General features: G+C 42.4%; 1 protein-coding gene across 1 annotated transcript in view; it reads right to left on the bottom strand.

Moving 5' to 3' along the window:
- TSPOAP1 (TSPO associated protein 1) overlaps positions 1–19,096 on the bottom strand; it is a 196,261-nt gene that overhangs the window by 46,315 nt on the left and 130,850 nt on the right. The window contains 10 exon segments of the mRNA XM_044285794.1: positions 91–357; positions 967–1,530; positions 9,363–9,514; positions 10,982–11,785; positions 12,490–12,599; positions 12,691–12,800; positions 12,981–13,195; positions 16,174–16,260; positions 17,882–18,077; positions 18,897–18,917. Coding sequence (XP_044141729.1) covers positions 91–357; positions 967–1,530; positions 9,363–9,514; positions 10,982–11,785; positions 12,490–12,599; positions 12,691–12,800; positions 12,981–13,195; positions 16,174–16,260; positions 17,882–18,077; positions 18,897–18,917 — 2,526 coding nt within the window.

The following is a 19,096-nucleotide window of genomic DNA, read 5'->3' as shown; positions in this document are numbered from 1 at the left end:
ATGTGCCTTATATGCTGCTGTAGCATCAGGATTTTTCCAAATTTCATCTACATTTCTGAAAGCTGTCCTATACTTTCCTTGGATACAAACCTCGGTTTCAGCACTGGCTTTATTCACACTTGACTCCTTTATCTTATTACTGTCCACTTCAAGAAAGTCTTCAATGGAACCTCCCCGGCAGCTTAGGTTGGTTGGCTCCGCTTCCTCTGACATCCCAGCCTCTGGGCTCGAACACTCCTCTTTGGCAGTTGTGCTTAATTCCAAACTGTTCTCCTTGCACCAAGTTATACCCATTGGCAGGCGGCTGGTGTTTACTCTGCCATTTATTTCAGGTTCTTTGGTGTTTGGAAGCATTTTCTAGAAAGGATTACATAGACCATTTAAAGGGGTTATCAGGTGAATTATATTGACCTATCCTCTGAATAGGTCATCAATATCAGATAGGCAGGGTCAGACACCTGGCACCACTGCCGATCAGTTGTTAGAAGAGGCCAGCTCTCCAGGAGTGCAGTGGCCTCTTCCTAGGCCATGTGACATCACCGTACATCAGTCGCATGGCCTAGGCGCAGCTAAGCCTGATTTATAGGTCATCATTATAAACATAAAATTAGCACTTACCTCTTAGAATAAAAATACAGAATTAAAAACTTGCCTTGGGAGTCTAGAAAATGGCAAAATGTACCTGTCAGACTATACTAGCTTTGGATGCCACCAGAAACCACTGAACTGCAGACAGGGAGATAACAAAAGACGTGGATTGCCTGTACACGAGTACCTAATGGACTTATAAGGGGTAAAAAGGTAATGGATGTTGTCTGTATTTTAGTATTCCCAAAAGTTCAGAAAAAAATTTTAGATCTAAAATGACATGGTGATTAAAGCTGGACATCCATTTTGACTGATTATTATACATGCACAATATAAACGTTCAATTTTAAGAAATCTCACAAATTACCAAAAACTTACTTGACGGTGTTCTTGTAGTGCTGTTGCTCCAGGCTGCAATCTGTGTTCAGGTCGGATAGCTTCAGGAACAGTGGATGGGACACTGTCCTGTGTACCTTGGCATGATGCTTGTACCTCAGCAGGCTCTGAACTGGAAGATCCTTGGCAGTAACCCGAGGAAGCACTGAGTGACGAGGCCTGAACTGGCAGACAGTCCATGGAGTCACCCCTAATACAGTTTGTATAGACGGAGATATTGGCTTGGGGAACGGAGGCTGGCGGATTACGCAGTGAACAGGGTGATGATGAAGTAAGAGGCATAGAAGGGAACTTCTCAGAAGGAGAAGACAGGTTGTGCCCTGATGCTTGCTGACATGTAAGGCTAGTGTCAGAAAAGGTATGTGACAAAGAAGGACTGTCAGGGACTTTCACAAAGGCAGCAGGTATGTGAGCTGGCACTGAGTCCATGGATTCTCCACTGGGGGACATTGTCCTAATAGATATTTCCCGAGATGCCTGCAGGAGTGCTACGTGAGATGTACCCACTAATACGCTCCCAGCTGTTGGAGATGTGACCTCAAGTACCTAAAACACAAACGAGACTAGTAAAGCACAAATTAACAACTGTGAATGCAAAAGACAGCCAAATGTACACACATACTGTATAGACAATTAAAAGACTCCTACGACTAACATTTTACCGCTTGTATCTTTTCTGCTCTCAGATACAGTGCTTAATGAGCACTAGGGATGGACGAGTGGCAGATCTGCTGGTTATGTGATGGCCAGGAGGCCAGTAGAAGGCGGCTGCTGCTTCTGTCTATACACATTACACAGGTGTCGACTGACAACCACCTCTCTCAGCTCCCCATACAAACACATGCTGGAATAAGCCAGTGCCAGACACCTCTGACGACTGCTTATCCCTTATCCCCCTGAACAAAAGGATCAGGTATCTCGAGATCCAACAGCCTGATCCTTCTCTCCTCTGTAGTTGGGGAACATTTGGTAGGCTCCCATACACATTGGATGGTTGCCCAGTTCTGCCAAAATAGTCAGGATCAGTCAACATAAGTCTAGTGCGTATGCCTGCACAACCCTACAAGAGTTCATCTCCCCCATAACTGGGGCTGCTGAACAACTTCATCTAATTACAAAAAGATCCACAAGAGGAATGTGTGTACCCCCCTCCCCAGCCTCTCGCATGCTCAGAACTGCTGACAGACTCCCTTTACATACACTTTGTTTGTATCCACTATGTGTGTGCGGCCTCTTGAACACAAAAAGTTTACTTTAGCCCCTTCCTCACATGGTGATTTTTTCCATTCACATAGCCGTATGAGGGCTCATGTTTTACTTTCGAATGCAGACATCCTCAAACTCCGGCTCTCCAGCTGTTGTAAAACTACAACTCCCACAATGCCCTGCTGTAGGCAGATACCTGTAGACTGTTCGGGCATGCTGGGAGTTGTAGTTTTGCAACAGCTGGAGGGCCGCAGTTTGAGGATGCCTGTTCTAATGGTACTGTTTAATATTGCATATGATGTAATGGGAAGCTCCAAATTCAATTCCGCCACAGTTTGGGTTTTGTTTTTAAGGCATTCACTATGCGATAAAACTGACATGTTCCCTTCATTCTGGACCAGTAAGATTACTCCGATGCAATATATGTATAGTTTTTCTTGTGTTTTAACCACTAAATACCAGGCCTATTTTGTCTTGCATTTTATGTTTTTTCCACCCCACATTCCAATAGCCATAATTTATTTTTATTTTTCCATTCACATATGAGGGCTTGTTTCTGTGGGATAAGATGCATTTTTCTTTAATGGCACCATTTAATTTAACGTGCCTGTTATTGGAAAATGGTAAAAAAAAAAAAAAATCTTTGTGGCGTTAAATTGGGGTTTTGACACTGACACTGTGCGCTAAAACAATTTTGCGGCTTAATATTACGTAGTCCTTCAACTACAGCAGACAGGGTCTAATTCTAAATCATATATACTGTTTTACTTTGACAACGCAGTCCAGTGCACATCTTGCATGATGTTATGCAGTCCTGGAACAGGAGTTCAAGGGTGCATATCTTTGTTCAAGATATGAGCAAATTACCCGTTTGGAATCGCAAATCGAGTCTCTAAACGGGCAAGTTGCAACACTGAGAAGCATTGACAATTTGCAAAAGAGTTTGCTTCTCACCGAGCAAGCACTCTTTGGGGTAGATGAGGGGGAGGGTGACAGAGAGGAGGCTGAGGAAAGTGAGGTAGCTAGCTGGGTAACAGTTAGAAAGCGGGGTAGAGGGAAGGGTGCCAGGGAGGCTAGCCCTGATCTGACACACCCCAACAAGTTTGCACGTTTGGCAGATGAGGGGGATGTCAGTCCAGGGACGGCACTGCCGCAGCCAGACACTTCCTCTGCCAGTCAAGGGAATGTCAGCTCCAGTAAGCAGGGAACCAGAAGAGCAGGGCAGGCCAGACAGGTGCTGGTAGTGGGAGACTCAATTATTAGGGAAACAGATAGGGAAATCTGTCACAAAGACCGTGCTCGCCGAACAGTGTGCTGTCTTCCTGGCGCTAGAGTTCGACACATCGCGGATCGGGTTGACAGATTACTGGGAGGGGCTGGAGACGATCCAGTGGTCATGGTCCATATCGGAACAAATGACAAAGTTAGAGGTAGGTGGAGAGTCCTTAAAAATGATTTCAGGGATTTAGGTCAAAAGCTGAGGGCAAGGACCTCTAAGGTAGTATTTTCCGAAATACTGCCTGTACCACGAGCCACACAAGAAAGGCAACAGGAGATTAGGGAGATTAACAAGTGGCTCAAGAACTGGTGTAGGAAGGAGGGGTTTGGGTTCCTGGAGAACTGGGCCGATTTTTCTATCGGCTACAGGCTCTATCGTAGGGACGGGCTGCACCTCAATGGGGAAGGGGCAGCTGTGCTGGGAAGAAAGATGGCTAGAAGGTCGGAGGAGTGTTTAAACTGGGGACTGGGGGGGAGGAAAATTACATTATAGGAGGGGAAGATAGTGCAGATAGAGACCGGGGGCAAGGTAGTGGGACTGAGGGAGGAATGGAAGGAGGGACTAGAACAGTTCAGAAGGAAAGGTGTAGGGTAAAAAATATACATAAACCTCTCAAATGTATGTATACTAATGCCAGAAGCCTGACTAATAAAACTGGGGAACTGGAATTACTGATGTGTGAGGAGAACTATGACATAGTGGGAATAACTGAGACATGGCTGGATGATAGCTATGACTGGGCAGTTAATGTACAAGTTTACAGTCTGTTTAGAAAGGATCGTCAAAACCGGAGATGGGGAGGGGTCTGCCTTTATGCAAAGTCCTGTCTAAAGCCCACACTCCGTGAAGATATAAGTGAGGGACATGAACATGTGGAGTCACTGTGGGTAGAGATACATGGAGCTACAAACAACAATAAATTACTAATAGGAGTTTATTATAAACCACCTAATATACCAGAGTCCACAGAAAATCTACTACTAAACGAGATAGACGAGGCGGCAAATCATAATGAGGTGGTTATTATGGGGGACTTCAACTACCCAGATATAGACTGGGAAACTGAAACTTGTATAGCTCATAAGGGAAATAGCTTCTTGGCAATAACCAAAGACAATTACCTCTCCCAACTGGTTCAGGACCCGACTAGAGGGACGGCCATACTGGACCAATAGGCCTGACAGAACAACAGATGTGCAGGTTGGGGGACACCTGGGAAATAGTGATCATAAAGTAATAACCTTCCAATTATCATTCAAAGGAGCGTTTCTACAGGGAGGAACAAAAATACCAAACTTCAAAAAAGTTAAATTTAGCCAACTAAGAGAGGCCATAGGCCGAACTAACTGGGACAAAGGCCTCAAAAATAAAAATACAGCCACAAAATGGGATATCTTTAAAAACATCCTAAAATCTCATTGTGAGAGGTGCATACCGTATGGGAATAAAAGGTTAAGGAACAAAAAGAAACCAATATGGATAAATAGAACTGTAAAGAAAGCAATAAATGACAAAAAGAAAGCATATAATTCACTGAAACAGGAGGGTAGCGAGGAAGCACTGAAAAACTATAAGGAAAAAAATAGAACATGTAAAAAACAAATAAAAGCGGCCAAACTAGAGACCGAGAGATTAATTGCCAAAGAGAGTAAAACTAACCCTAAAATGTTCTTCAATTATATAAATGTTAAAAAGTATAAATCTGAAGGTGTCGGCCCTTTAAAGAGTAATGAGGGGGAAGTTGCAGAGAGCGATGAGGAGAAAGCAAAGCTGTTAAATATTTTTTTCTCAAATATATTCACTGAGGAAAATAAACTGTCAGATGACATGCAGAATGTAAAAATAAATTCCCCATTAAAAGTGTCCTGTCTGACCCAGGAAGAAGTACATCAGCGACCTAAAAAGATTAAAATAGACAAATCGCCAGGACCGGATGGCATACACCCCCGTATCCTAAGGGAATTAAGTAATGTCATAGCCAGACCCTTATTTCTGATATTTGCAGACTCTATACTGACAGGGAATGTCCCACAGGATTGGCGCATGGCAAATGTGGTGCCAATATTCAAAAAGGGTCCAAAACAGTGCCTGGAAACTATAGGCCGGTAAGTTTAACATCTGTTGTGGGTAAACTGTTTGAAGGTTTTCTGAGAGATGCTATATTAAAGCATCTCAACGGAAATAAGCAAATAACGCCATATCAGCATGGCTTCGTGAGGGATCGATCATGTCAAACTAATTTAATCAGTTTCTATGAGGAGGTAAGTTCTAGACTTGACAGCGGCGAATCAATGGATGTCGTATATCTGGACTTCTCCAAAGCATTTGACACTGTACCACATAAAAGGTTAGTATATAAAATGAGAATGCTTGGACTGGGAGAAAATGTCTGTATGTGGGTAAGTAACTGGATAAGTAATAGAAAACAGAGGGTGGTTATTAATGGTACACACTCAGATTGGGTCACTGTCACTAGTGGGGTACCTCAGGGGTCAGTATTGGGCCCTATTCTCTTCAATATATTTATTAATGATCTTGTAGAAGGCTTGCATAGTAAAGTATCAATTTTCGCAAAAGTAATTTAAACTGATGATGACAGTATACTACTACAGAGGGATCTGGATAGATTGGAGGCTTGGGCAGATGAGGTTTAACACTGATAAATGTAAAGTTATGCACATGGGAAGGAAAAATGCAAGTCACCCATACATACTAAATGGTAAAACACTCGGTAACACTGACATGGAAAAGGATCTAGGAATTTTAATAAACAGCAAACTAAGCTGCAAAAACCAGTGTCAGGCAGCTGCTGCCAAGGCCAATAAGATAATGGGTTGCATCAGAAGGGGCATAGATTCCCGTGATAAGAACATAGTCCTACCACTTTACAAATCGCTAGTCAGACCACACATGGAGTACTGTGTACAGTTCTGGGCTCCTGTAAACAAGGCAGACATAGCAGAGCTGGAGAAGGTCCAGAGGAGGGCATCTAAAGTAATAACTGGAATGGGGCAACTACAGTACCCTGAAAGATTATTAAAATTAGGGCTATTCACTGAGACGACTGAGGGGAGATCTAATTAATATGTATAAATATATATTTTTTGCCTTCCTCTGGATCAACTTGCAGGATAACAGGCCGAACTGGATGGACTAATGTCTTTTTTCGGCCTTATGTACTATGTTACTATGTAATACGAATTGAATCCAGTGATACCAAACTTGTACAGATTTTTTTTTACTACTTAAAAAAAATAAAAACCTTTGAAAAAATAATCAAACTTCTCTTTGCATTGCCATTTTCTAACAGCCGTAACTTATTAAAATTTCCATCTACAGAGTTGTATGAGGGCTTGTTTTTTTGCAGGACGAGCTGCAGTCTCTATTGGTACCATTTTTGTGGTATGTTTGGCTTTTTATCACAGTGAATAAAAAAAATAAAAAAAATTGGGGGGGGTCGGGGAGTGACAAAAAAATAATAAGACCTTGGAAAAAAAATTTTTTTTCTTTTCATTACTATATCCTGCGCCCCATAACTTTTTTATAGTTATGTTTATGGAGCTGTTTGAGGGCTCATTTTTTGCAGAGGAATCTGTAGTTTTTATTGATACCATTTTGGAGTGTGCATGACTTTTTAATTACCTTCTATCCAATTTTTGGTGAGAGGTGAAGTGATGAAAAAAAATCAGAAATTAAGCCATATTGTTTTTTATTTTTCCGCTACACCTTTCACCGTATTTTTTAAAAATATTTTAATAGTACAGCCGTTTTTGGACACGATGATGCCTATGCGGTTTTTGGATTATTTTTATTTTAATATTGGGGAAAGGAGCGTGATTTAAATTTTGATATTTTCAAAAACCTTTTTGGTTTTTTTAAACTTTTGCTTACGGTAAGTCCCCAACATGCTATTATTAGATTGCAATTTGTATAAAGTAAAGGAACTTTATCCATTTCAACATACAAAGATTAGTATATTCCAACACAGTGCTGCCACCTGCAGGCCTGAATTGGAATATACCAGTACGTGCCCGCATTGCTGAGATAAATTATGTTTCAATATATACAAAAGAGCCTCTAGGAGCAACAGGGACATTGTTGTTACATCTAGAGGCTCTGCTCTCTCTGCAACTACCTCTCCCTCTCCACTTTAGGTGAAGTAGGGCCAGGCATGATGAGGTTTACACTGCCTGGTCCTGTCACAGTAGAGAGGGTGCAGCAGTTACAGAGAGAGCAAAGTGTCTAGGAGTAACAGCAACAAAGCCATTACTCCTAGAGGCTCACGTGTGTATATTAAAACTTCCAGTTTTCTCAGCAGTGCAGGGCGGCACATATGAAGATTGGACCAACACAGATGCCTTCAGCTGCCAAGCGCACATGCAACTGTTCAGCCAAATTAGTTGATAGATGCCCTTTAATACAAGGCATTTACTAATGTATTGCAATTGTCCATATTGCCTCCTTTGCTGGCTTGATTTGATTTTTCCATCGCATTATACACTGCTTGTTTCCAGGGGTTGTGGCCAGCGCTATAATATGATATGAGGTGGCTGAGATGGGAACTGCTGTGCATGTGTGCATCTGTGGTCCTGGCCACAAGAGAGGCCGGCGCCTTTTTTCTATTGTGTGCAAGCACAGCCACCACTGATGGATTGGGGGGGTCATAACCCCTGGATATGAGCAGTGTATAATGTGATGGAAAAATGAATCCAGCCAGCAATAAGGTAATATGGACAATCACAATACATTATTAAGTGCCTTGTATTAATGTGGTTTGCTGAAATGAGACAACCCCTTTAACAATATGAAAATTATTTATATAAAATAAAAGAAACCTGTACTGGTCACAAAAAAATTCTGCAAAAAGCACATCAATAGCTCGAGAAATGAAAAAGTTATAGTGGTTAAAGGGATTCTGTCACCTCCCCTAAGGCAAAAAACGATTTAAAACCAGCCATGCAGCACAGCTTACCTGGATTAGGCTGTGCTGTTTAATCTTGAAATCCGTCCAGCAGTTAGTTCAAAAAACGAGTTTGATCAATGAGGAAATGCGTCCTGAAGGTGCCCAGAGGGGCGTTTTTTTCTTCTGAGAGAGCCCAGTCCCGCCCCTTTTTCAGTGCCCAGCCCGCCTTCCTTTTACTTCCTAACCGCCGCCCCCAGCCTGCCACAGCCTCTCCTGCCTCTCCTCCCCCTCCCTCTTGCCGAACGAAGTCTCGCACAGGCGCAGTACCCACTGAGGGCTGCGCCTGTGCGATCATCAGGAGACTGAGGGCGGCAGCTTCATCTTCGTCACTGGGCATGCGCCGAGCCCAGTGACGTCCGATGCTCGCTCTTCCCTCAGTCAGCAGGGAAGAGCGAGCATCGGACGTCACTGGGCTCGGCGCATGCCCAGTGACGAAGATGAAGCTGCCGCCCTCAGTCTCCTGATGATCGCACAGGCGCAGCCCTCAGTGGGTACTGCGCCTGTGCGAGACTTCGTTCGGCAAGAGGGAGGGGGAGGAGAGGCAGGAGAGGCTGTGGCAGGCTGGGGGCGGCGGTTAGGAAGTAAAAGGAAGGCGGGCTGGGCACTGAAAAAGGGGCGGGACTGGGCTCTCTCAGAAGAAAAAAACGCCCCTCTGGGCACCTTCAGGACGCATTTCCTCATTGATCAAACTCGTTTTTTGAACTAACTGCTGGACGGATTTCAAGATTAAACAGCACAGCCTAATCCAGGTAAGCTGTGCTGCATGGCTGGTTTTAAATCGTTTTTTGCCTTAGGGGAGGTGACAGAATCCCTTTAATCTAACACCTACTAAAAACAGCTAAACTGCGTCTAGTCCTTAAGGATCAAAATACCCTGGACCTGAAACAGTAAACACTTGCAGGTTCCAAACTATTCCAAAGAAGAGTTTACCTTTTGGCTATCAGCATACACTGCATAGCCCGTCACTCTGACTCCATTAGAAGTCCCTGCTGCATCTATTGTCACTGGTAGCCATGTGATGAGCAGGACACCGGGTTTTGGACCTAGTTCCACCTGAACATCAAGTGGGGCATCTGGAGGACCTGTAAAAAAAAAAATTGGCAACCTGATCACATATTGGGACACCAATACAGCAAGAACACTTAACAATAACCTGACATTCAATAACATTACAAAGAATGATGAAAAACATAAAACTAAAGCTTGTATGCTTTACTTAAAATATATTTCATGACAAGTGGTACAGGAGAGGTGGGCAATCAGCGCTCACCATTGACAGTCAGTATAGGAGACACAAAGGAGCAGTTCTACAGTGTATGGGGACAGTTATATATATTGTATGCATATAAACTGCCCCTATATACTGTAAAACTGCTTATCCCTGTCTTCTATACTGACTGTCAATGGTGAGGGCTGACTGCCCGACTCTCCTATATCTCTCCACCGGCATGCCGGGGATATAGAGCACAGATGAGTTGTCAGCGCTCAGCACTGACCATATATAAAATCAGGGAGAATATAAAGACAGTTACATAGATGTTTGTATGAGGGAGACAGGCTGGCTCCACATCTTTAGGGTCCATTCACACGTCCGTAGTGCATTGTTGATCCGCAATACACTCGGCCGGCACCCCCATAGAAATGCCTGTTCTTGTCCGCAATTGCGGACAAGAATAGGGCATGTTCTATTTTCTTCGGGAGCCGCGGACCAGAAGATCAGGGGCGCGCTCCGGAAATGCTGATGCGGAGAGCACATAGTGTGCTCTCCGCATCCATTCCGTCCCCATAGAGAATGAATGGGTCCGCACCCGTTCCGCAATTTGTGGAACGGATGCAGACCCATTATTACGGACGTGTGAATGGAGCCTAACAGTGAGCCGGGAGCGTCTTTAGTGTTTAGTACTGTACTAAACATTGCAGACCAGTTTCCTTAGCAAAGCTCATTTAGAGAACATTGCTAAAGGGACAAATTCCGACAAAATCACCTAATAAAATATATTACAAAAATACTCTTAATTACTTCCTCTACACCAGGGATGTCAAACTCGTGGCCCTCCAGCTGTTGCTAAACTACAACTCCCATCATGCCTGGGCATACTGCAGCTATCAGGGAATGCTGGGAGTTGTAGTTTTGCAACATCTGGAGGGCCATGAATTTGACATCCATGCGTCTACACATTAAAGGGCATCTATCAGGTGATTTGTACCTATCAAAATGGCTGATCTGTTGCATGTGCACTTGACAGCTGAAGTCATCTGTGTTAGACCAGTGTTCATATGTGCCAGTACAGAAGAGAACTGCCGGCGAGCCTCTTTGCCTCATGCAACAGTTCAGCCAGTAGGTACAAGTCTGCCGACAAATGACCTTAAAAAAATGACGTATTAGTTTCAAAGATCTATAGTGCTCTATCAAGTATGATAGTGCACATAGGAAGGATTAACAAAGAAAAAAGTTAAAATTAAGTATAATGATGGGTCTGTGGTTTCTAATACCCAGATGAAAAATTCTTAATAGTAGATGGAGGAAAATATTGCAGTGAGTCTGCTACCTGCAGCAGGAGTCGTTAGTTGCATAACTGTGGTCTTTGGCTCTCGTCTCTCCAGAGGTAACTCCAATGGAATTCTCTGGGGTCGGGCTTCCACTTTAACATTATACATGGTGTTAGGCCTCAAGCTGCTAAATGTGTACCAATAAGTTCCTGCTTTGGCCAAGCTACAGCTTTCCTCATTGAGATACAAGGCATGTGAATAGTTGCTGTTACATGGCTGCCACGTAATTTCGGCAGATGTTGCGGAAAGGCTGCGAACGCGTAGTTGTGTTGGAGCAAGTGAGTAACCATGGCCAACCAACAAAGTGCAACGCATCCGATCTGAGCAGCCGCTGTCTGTCATGCTCTGTACAGAAATGCGATAAGTACGAGTTTTCAACTCAAGTTTTTCGATCAAGGCTTTAGTTTGTCCACCACAGCGAACATTTTGTCGAAGTTCATTGTCTACATAAATATTATAACTTAGGATATTTCCACTGCCGGCTGCTACAAGAGGAGGTTCCCATCCAACCACTATACTACGAGCAAGCTGCTTAATGAGGGCCAGCTTTCGAGGGTAAGGCACAGCTGAGACATCTCTAGCTCCCTCACTATTTCCTTGCATTGGCAATGGACTGAGGCTGCTTCCATCATCGTCTTCTTCACTTCTCTCCATACTGCTTCCACTCAAAAAGCTAATGTCTTGTCCAGAGCTCTGTGACAGCTCATTGGTTTCAGCTGGGTGAAAGGCGATCAAGTCGTCATCAGAGACACGTTCCACAAAGTTTGAAGGAACAAGTCCACGCCTTCCATCCATTAATTCCCCTGTTAAGACAAGTTAAAAATAGGACTGAATATTTCACATTAAATCTACAGGCCATATAAGTTTCACCTAAATTGGAGCAAAATATTAGGGCACCTGCACACATTGCAGAATACGTGAGGTTTTTTTGTGTGGAAAAACTGCAGCGTAGTACAGTACCAGCAAAGTGTATGTGATTACAGAAATCTCATGTATACTGTACTTCTGCGTGGAAATTGCCCTGCCGCCCGGATTACCAAATCCATAGCATGTTAATTACATTTGCGGTTTTAGCTGTGGATTTACCCTTTTTCTAATGAAGGGTGAGATCCGCACCAAAAACCACAGTTAGAATTGCAGATTTTGGTGCGTATATGGTGCAGAAATTGACATAAATCTGCACAGAAATTCATGCAGATCCCATGTTGTATGAAGGCAGCCTTACATTCTATGGAGGCTTTTTCTGCTGCTACGTGTGATAGTAGTCTAAATGAGTGAGAAATCAGATCTGCTTATTTCTTACATGGTGCTGTGAATGATGGCTACTCGGAGAGGAAGTTACCAACTAGAGAACTCTTTATTAGCTCAATATGCCCTATGAATGGACATACAGAAGGGGATGGAGAAGTACTTACTACTTACAGCATATCAGAGTATTTATACTACAAGTACATCACAGAACAACCAAGTTCATTTTCAGCTTGCAGTTTAATTTTAGATGACCTACCTTCATAAAATCCATCATCATCCATGTCCCCGTAGATGTAAATATATTCCCCTGCTGTGAGAGGGAGTTCTGCTTCAGGATTTTCATTGGGACCATCAAAGGGATTGTAGCTGTATGTAAATGTGAAACATCATGATTTCTTACAAAAAATACAAATCACATGTATGAGATTAACAATTCTTGAATGCAAGATAATATTACCTGTATCGTGCAAGGAAAACTTGCAATTTAGCACTGCATCGGGTTTCCGGTTCAGGAATTAATGAAACACTGTCTGCTTCCAGGTCTTCCATTTCACTGGCAGTGTCAACCTATGAAATATGGAGAACAGCGTGAAGGTTGACGAATGTAGATAATACAAAGCCTCTTACAAATACATGTGAATTATAAAGAGATTTTTATGAATATAACTTAATGACAGATATACAAGGCAGTAATAACACCAAGCATTGTGTTAGTAACATGAGAGATGTGACCAACTCCTGCCTTACTTCTGGGGTGGGACAAGACTTGGAACTATCATGTGTGGATTCTGATTTCGATGGGGTGCGCGGAGCTTCAAGCTTTCGTTTTCCTTTGGCAACCGCTTGATTCGGGGCCTCAGCATTGCTGACATCGTGGCTTGGTTCTGGTCCTTCAGGCAGTTCTTTCTCTTTATCATCCTTAATCTTTTCATCCACTGTCGAGAGAACAGGGTGGTTTAAATCTGTAACCAATAATGAAATGATTAAAGCCTCATGCACACGATCGGATGTTCGGTCCGCCTCTGATACGCATTTTTGGGGGATCGGATGCAGACCCATTCATTTTAATGGGGCTGCAAAAGATGCAGACAGCACACAGTGTCTTTTCCACAGCCCCGCAAAAGAGGCAAAACATTTCCTATTATTGTCCATTTTGTGGACAAGGATAGGGCATGCACTTGGCCGGTATGCGTGTTTTGTGTGGCAGCACCCTTCCCTGAGGACTAATAGTTTAGAAAATGACTGTATACCTACACTTCTCTGCTATCCTCTAAAATTATAATCAAGTTGATTAAACCCCAGTTTTCCTAGAGACATCAAGGAAGAATTTATTTAAAGTGCAATAAACAAGTACCACATTTCTTGTATTTTTATTTGCCACATTTAATGGTTTCAGATTATCAAGCAAGATTTAAAAAGTAAAAAACAACCTTAACAACCACAAAATCCAGTTTTTTTAAATGATAGAGAAAAAAAAACCCTGAAAAAACAAGCAAACCTGCAAACACATCCCCCCCCCGCCCCCCCAAAGTAAATATGGGCATCATTTATCAAAACTGCTCAAAACAACTAATCAGAGCACGTTAGGAAGTGAAAGGTGAGCCCTGATTGGTTATTGGCATATGTATGAAACCATCCTCAGAGTGCCTTTACAGCAAGAAAGCTTTTTTTTTTTTTGCCTGTGTGGCTTGTACTGGTAAAATATGATGAAACCACAAGTTTCACCAGTTCAAGCTGCATGGCCGCAAATTACGGGGAAAAACAACAAATCTTTGATGTGGCAAACTACTGCTAGTGGGTACCCTTAGTTACTCTGTCAACCAATTAACCTAGTTTGAAGGAGTTGTCCGACCGAATAGTCCCAGTTAAAAAAAACTAAAAAAAAACAAAACAAAAAAAACACCCACCTGCAGTAAAGTGACGTTCTAGCACATATGACCACTGAGGCCTGTGGCTGGGAACATGCAGTGGTCAGATTCCAATTCAGACAACTGCTTTAATTGATAACTGGGTCCAATTAGTCTCACATTTGCTAATAATACCTTGATAAACCCAAGCCTTTTTTCCAGTTCAGTGGAAGTCAATACTCTCGGTGGTAGTGTGGCGGTGCTTTGCTACTTCAGGTAGCTCCAGCAAATTCTAGCGATATCCAAAGTGGAGTAGTTACCATTTCTGTCAGTATTTTTCATGCTCTGCACCACTTCTGGTACATGTGAAAGTACTTTTACAAACACTCTGGCCCACATTTACCATTATGCCTTAATTTTGGCAAAACCAGACTAAACTTCCACACATTTATGATGCATCTCATGTTCATGAAGTAAGCAAGCCACAAAGAAAGCATTATCCACTGCATCCCACCTGCTGACGAGGCTTCGTGGGAAATGGGTGCGGTTTAAGATACACTACTTCACACTAAAATGTTGGCACAAATTCTGACGCAAAGTGTGCCAACCAATGTGTCTAGCCTTGCACCAAACTTATCATCCAGCCGAAGGCCCTGTGATAAATTTTCAGAAATTGGCAGACCTTTAGACTTATAGAAAAAGACGTCCATTTTTCCAGCACTTCAATAAAACACCTCATGTACAGTGGCATCGTGTTTCGGACAGAACTTATGTCCAGTCCTTAGTCATGACACATGCCACAACTAAGGACTAGACATATCTTCTGTCCGAAAAACGTTGGAAACTGATTTTACAAGAGGTTTTGAATTAATCTTCAATAACAGGGATTTTTTCTCAAAGTACTGGAGAAATGGATATCTTTTTTACGTGTTTATTTGAAGCCTGCATTTGATCCAGATTTTCATCCAAGCACTTAAGCTTCAGGTAGAGAAGAAAGAAACAAGGGGTAGCTAAAGACCCTGATTGTTTGCAGGTCTAAGTTTACACTGTCAACATTTTAGATAGGATGAGTAAATCTCCCCCTCTGATTATCAAATCTAAAATATTCAGCAACGCTCATACTACCATTAGCTGTTACATCATGCCTGGCCATTTTATTTTGACTGTACATAGTTGTGAGCATGTTCATACAATCTCACATATTTTAATCAATATGTTAATCAAAAGACCCCCCCCCCCCCCCCCGCATTTACCTACAGCTACGTAGTATGAAGACAAGCAACAGCTGCTGCGATCACTTGTCCCCATACAACTGCATTGTTTCTGGGCGGCAGATCACTGTTTACACTGTACAATCGGCTGCCCAGAAATTATAATTTACTGGCCTTTAAGAACTACTGTTTCCCCCGATGAACACGCTTTTCTGGTGACCGACTGCACCGTTAGACGGGCAGATTAAAGGGAATGTTCTTCCCTAATGATCTGCCCGACAAACAGGCGGTGTAAACCCGCCTTTCCTTGGATTTGGATATATTATGTTTTAATATATTATGTAATGTTTTAAATGTGAGAAAATGCGGTCTGTGTGATGGCTGCATCCCCCAGACCAACCGCGGCTTGGCTGACAAAATGATAGTGATTTATGATGCTGTGAGCCGAGCCTGACCATGGATCTACTGTCCCATACTTGGACAGACTGTATTACCTGGACCAAACACTTTCATGTGGAAGTGGCCTAAGTGTTCCATGACAGACAGCAAATACATAGGGAAAAGGCTTCAATCATAGCTCCATGCAATAACACCAGTATGTGCAGAAGACAATTATTTTCCAGATTTCACATGATAGACATAAATCATTGAATAAAGTGACTTATTATTCATTCTTTCCATTTATTCCCTCAAATGTGCAGTATTCATGCATAACATTATTCACATTGGTGATGCATGCTATACTGCGTGAAAATTATCACTTGGTGCACTTTTTGTGTACAAAAGACAAAAATAAATAAATTTGCCTTATACCCAAAACCAATTATAAACCCACACCAACACCAAGTGGTATTTACAGAAACATGTTCTGGGTTTCAGTACCCTCCACTGAGAGATAAATAATGCTTGCACTGCTGCCTTCCAGGCTAATGTCTACCCAACTGATCACATCCCAGGAGGAGAACTCATCTAGAAGAAAGGATAGGGCATTAGCAGCTAGGATAACTTCTCAAACCAATAATAACTACACAAATCACACATTTTTCGGTAAAGTTGGGATTTGTCTGTTAGGTCACAAGTTAGTCACAACCAAAACGCCAGACTTGTCTTTCTGGTGACAGTTGTGTTGGATGCCATAACATGACTTCTCAGATAATCATTAGATGGAGTATTGCTACCCAACATTGTAATCTTCATGCTGCATTACCAAAGTCATTGTGAATATAGTCCAATTAAAAGGATCCAATTAAAAATGTAGTCTTTAATATCCAAGGGTAAAAACTCCAGTTTGAGTCACAATATAATCTTAAAAGGGTTTCTGAGATTTAAATACTGATGTCCTATCCTCTAGATAGGATCATTAGTATCTGATCGGTGGGGGTCTAACACCCGGGAACCCTGACGATCAGCTGTTTGAGAAGGCACTGGCACTCCTATGAGCAACGTGGCCTTCTCCGTGCCTTACATTGTATAGCGGCCGTGCTTGGCATTGCAGTTTAGCCCCATTCACTTCAATGGGGCTGAGCTGCGCCTAGGCCACGTGACCTAGGAAAGCTGAGAGCGGCACTGCCTTCTCAAACAGCTGATCGGCACAGGTCCCAGGTGTTGGACCCCCACCGATCAGATACTGATGACCTATCATGAGGATAAGTCATCAGTATTTAGGTCTTGGAAAACCTTTTTAACAGTTTACATGTTTCAGATTAAAACAATCTTTAAATCACAGCTACTTCATACTACTTTGTGACCAAAGTCTCCATGTAGCTGTGGCCTAAGGACTCTGTTCACATTAGGCTACTTTCATGCTCGCGTTTTGTGCGGATCCGTCATGGACGGATCCATTCACATAATACAACCGTCTGCATCTGTTCAAAATAGATCCGTTTGTATTACGTTGAAAGTCAATGGAGGACAGATCCGTTTTCTATTGTGCCAGATTGTGTCATAGAAAACGGATCCGTCCCCGTTGACTTACATTGTGTGCCAGGACGGATCCTCTGCAAGCAGCGTTTTGGTGTCCGTCTCCAAAGTGGAATGGAGACTGAACTGATGCGTTCTGAGCGGATCCTTTTCCATTCAGAATGCATTAGAATGCAAACTGATCCGTTTTGGACCGCTTGTGAGAGCCCTGAACGGATCTTACAAAACAGAAAGCCAAAACGCAAGTGTGAAAGTAGACTTACTACCATGACAGGTATGAAAGATATCTTAAAATCCTGATTGATGCCATTCACTTGTAATGAGTTCAGTCAGGTTTCTGTCAGGGTTCTGGTGTTTTAGACACCATAAACCTCAATACAGACTATGCTATTCTTGCCATAAAAGCACCAGAAATATCACATGGTCAATCTGAAAAGAAATTAACGATCCTTAAATAAAGAGCCCAATGATCAAACACCTAACTTTAATATACCCACCTAGCAATATATACATTACTGCAAATTATGATTTTTCTTCCTATCAGATGAATCATTAAATACAGGAGTCGCACTTGAATGTCAGGAGGTGTAGATACCCAGTGTAAGAAACAACAGAGTAGCCGAGTGTACTATATGTGTAACACATGAATGCAGACAAGTTAGTCAATCACCTTCTGTTTCTTGCTGAGCCGGAGTAAAGCCTGGCGTAGAGCAAGACTGTGGTGGAGGCAGCTCAGAAGTCACCAAGGTAGAGGTTAAAAGATCAATGTTCCCAGTTTGTAGGCGAAATCTCTCCAGCTCTTGAGATAGGAGGCTGAACTGCTCTGTCTGACTACGACATTTCTCTTCTAAAAGCTTCACATTAGACTGGAAAAAAAGATAAAACGACAATGAAAGGTGATGTCCAGATATACACTCCTAACCTGTCATCGGGAGTCAAAGATGCAGCTGTATGCTGGTTTTACAGCTGCCGAGGCAACCATTTAATGCCAGGTGGGTATCGAATCTCTGGTCCTATCCTTATAAATGAGGCCTGGGCACGGTACTCACTGGGCACTGGATAGCTGGCACCTGTACCATCCAGCATTGCAGTTCAGGTGAGAGAATATGCCTGGGTTTAAAAATAGGTTTAAGTACTCTTTGTAAAGTAGGGCTGTTTAAGGGTTGGTTCACATTGAGTTTTTTAGGTAGATTTTCTAGCAGGTTTTTCAACCAAAGCCAGAAGTGGATTCAAAAGTAATCGGAAACATAAAGGACTTGTACTTCTCCTTCCTTCCTGGATCCACTTCTGGCTTTGGCTAGAAAACCTGCAGAAAATCTACCTCAAAACCCTCTCCAAAAAAACTCCATGTGAACCTAATTGCACATGCAGTTTTTGGAGCCAAATCCAGATGGCATTGAGATATCAAGTATAAAGGAAATACTTCTATATCTTCTCTCTTCAAATTGGCATAAAATCTGCATTAAAAACTGAGACTGTGATTTAAACATAACCAACCGTTTATTTGAGCCAAAGGCAAAAGTGGATCGGGAGGGAAGGACTTTTAGTTCTCAAATCCGCCTGATCCACTTCTGGCGTTGGCTCAAAACTCCATAAAAAGCTGTGAGACACAATGTTTTGAGGGTGGAGGGACTTTAATGAACATGAGCTGTACACTGATAGATGTACACCTTATTTCACCATACCTGTAAAGTATCCAAAGTGTTCTATGCATGGAAATCAGAAGAAAACGTGTTAAGTATCCTGATAATAGTAAAATCTTCGGAATAATTTTATTACACATACCCAGATAGCAGAAACATGTTCTAGAGAATTTCTAGTTTATTACATATCATAAAAGAAAATTCTGCTAATTAAAGGGGGATGACAGGAGTTTAATACTCAT

The sequence above is a fragment of the Bufo gargarizans genome, chromosome 3 (genome assembly GCF_014858855.1).
Source record: "Bufo gargarizans isolate SCDJY-AF-19 chromosome 3, ASM1485885v1, whole genome shotgun sequence".
NCBI classification, from domain to species: domain Eukaryota; kingdom Metazoa; phylum Chordata; class Amphibia; order Anura; family Bufonidae; genus Bufo; species Bufo gargarizans.
This window is presented reverse-complemented; position numbering and strand designations above follow the sequence as displayed.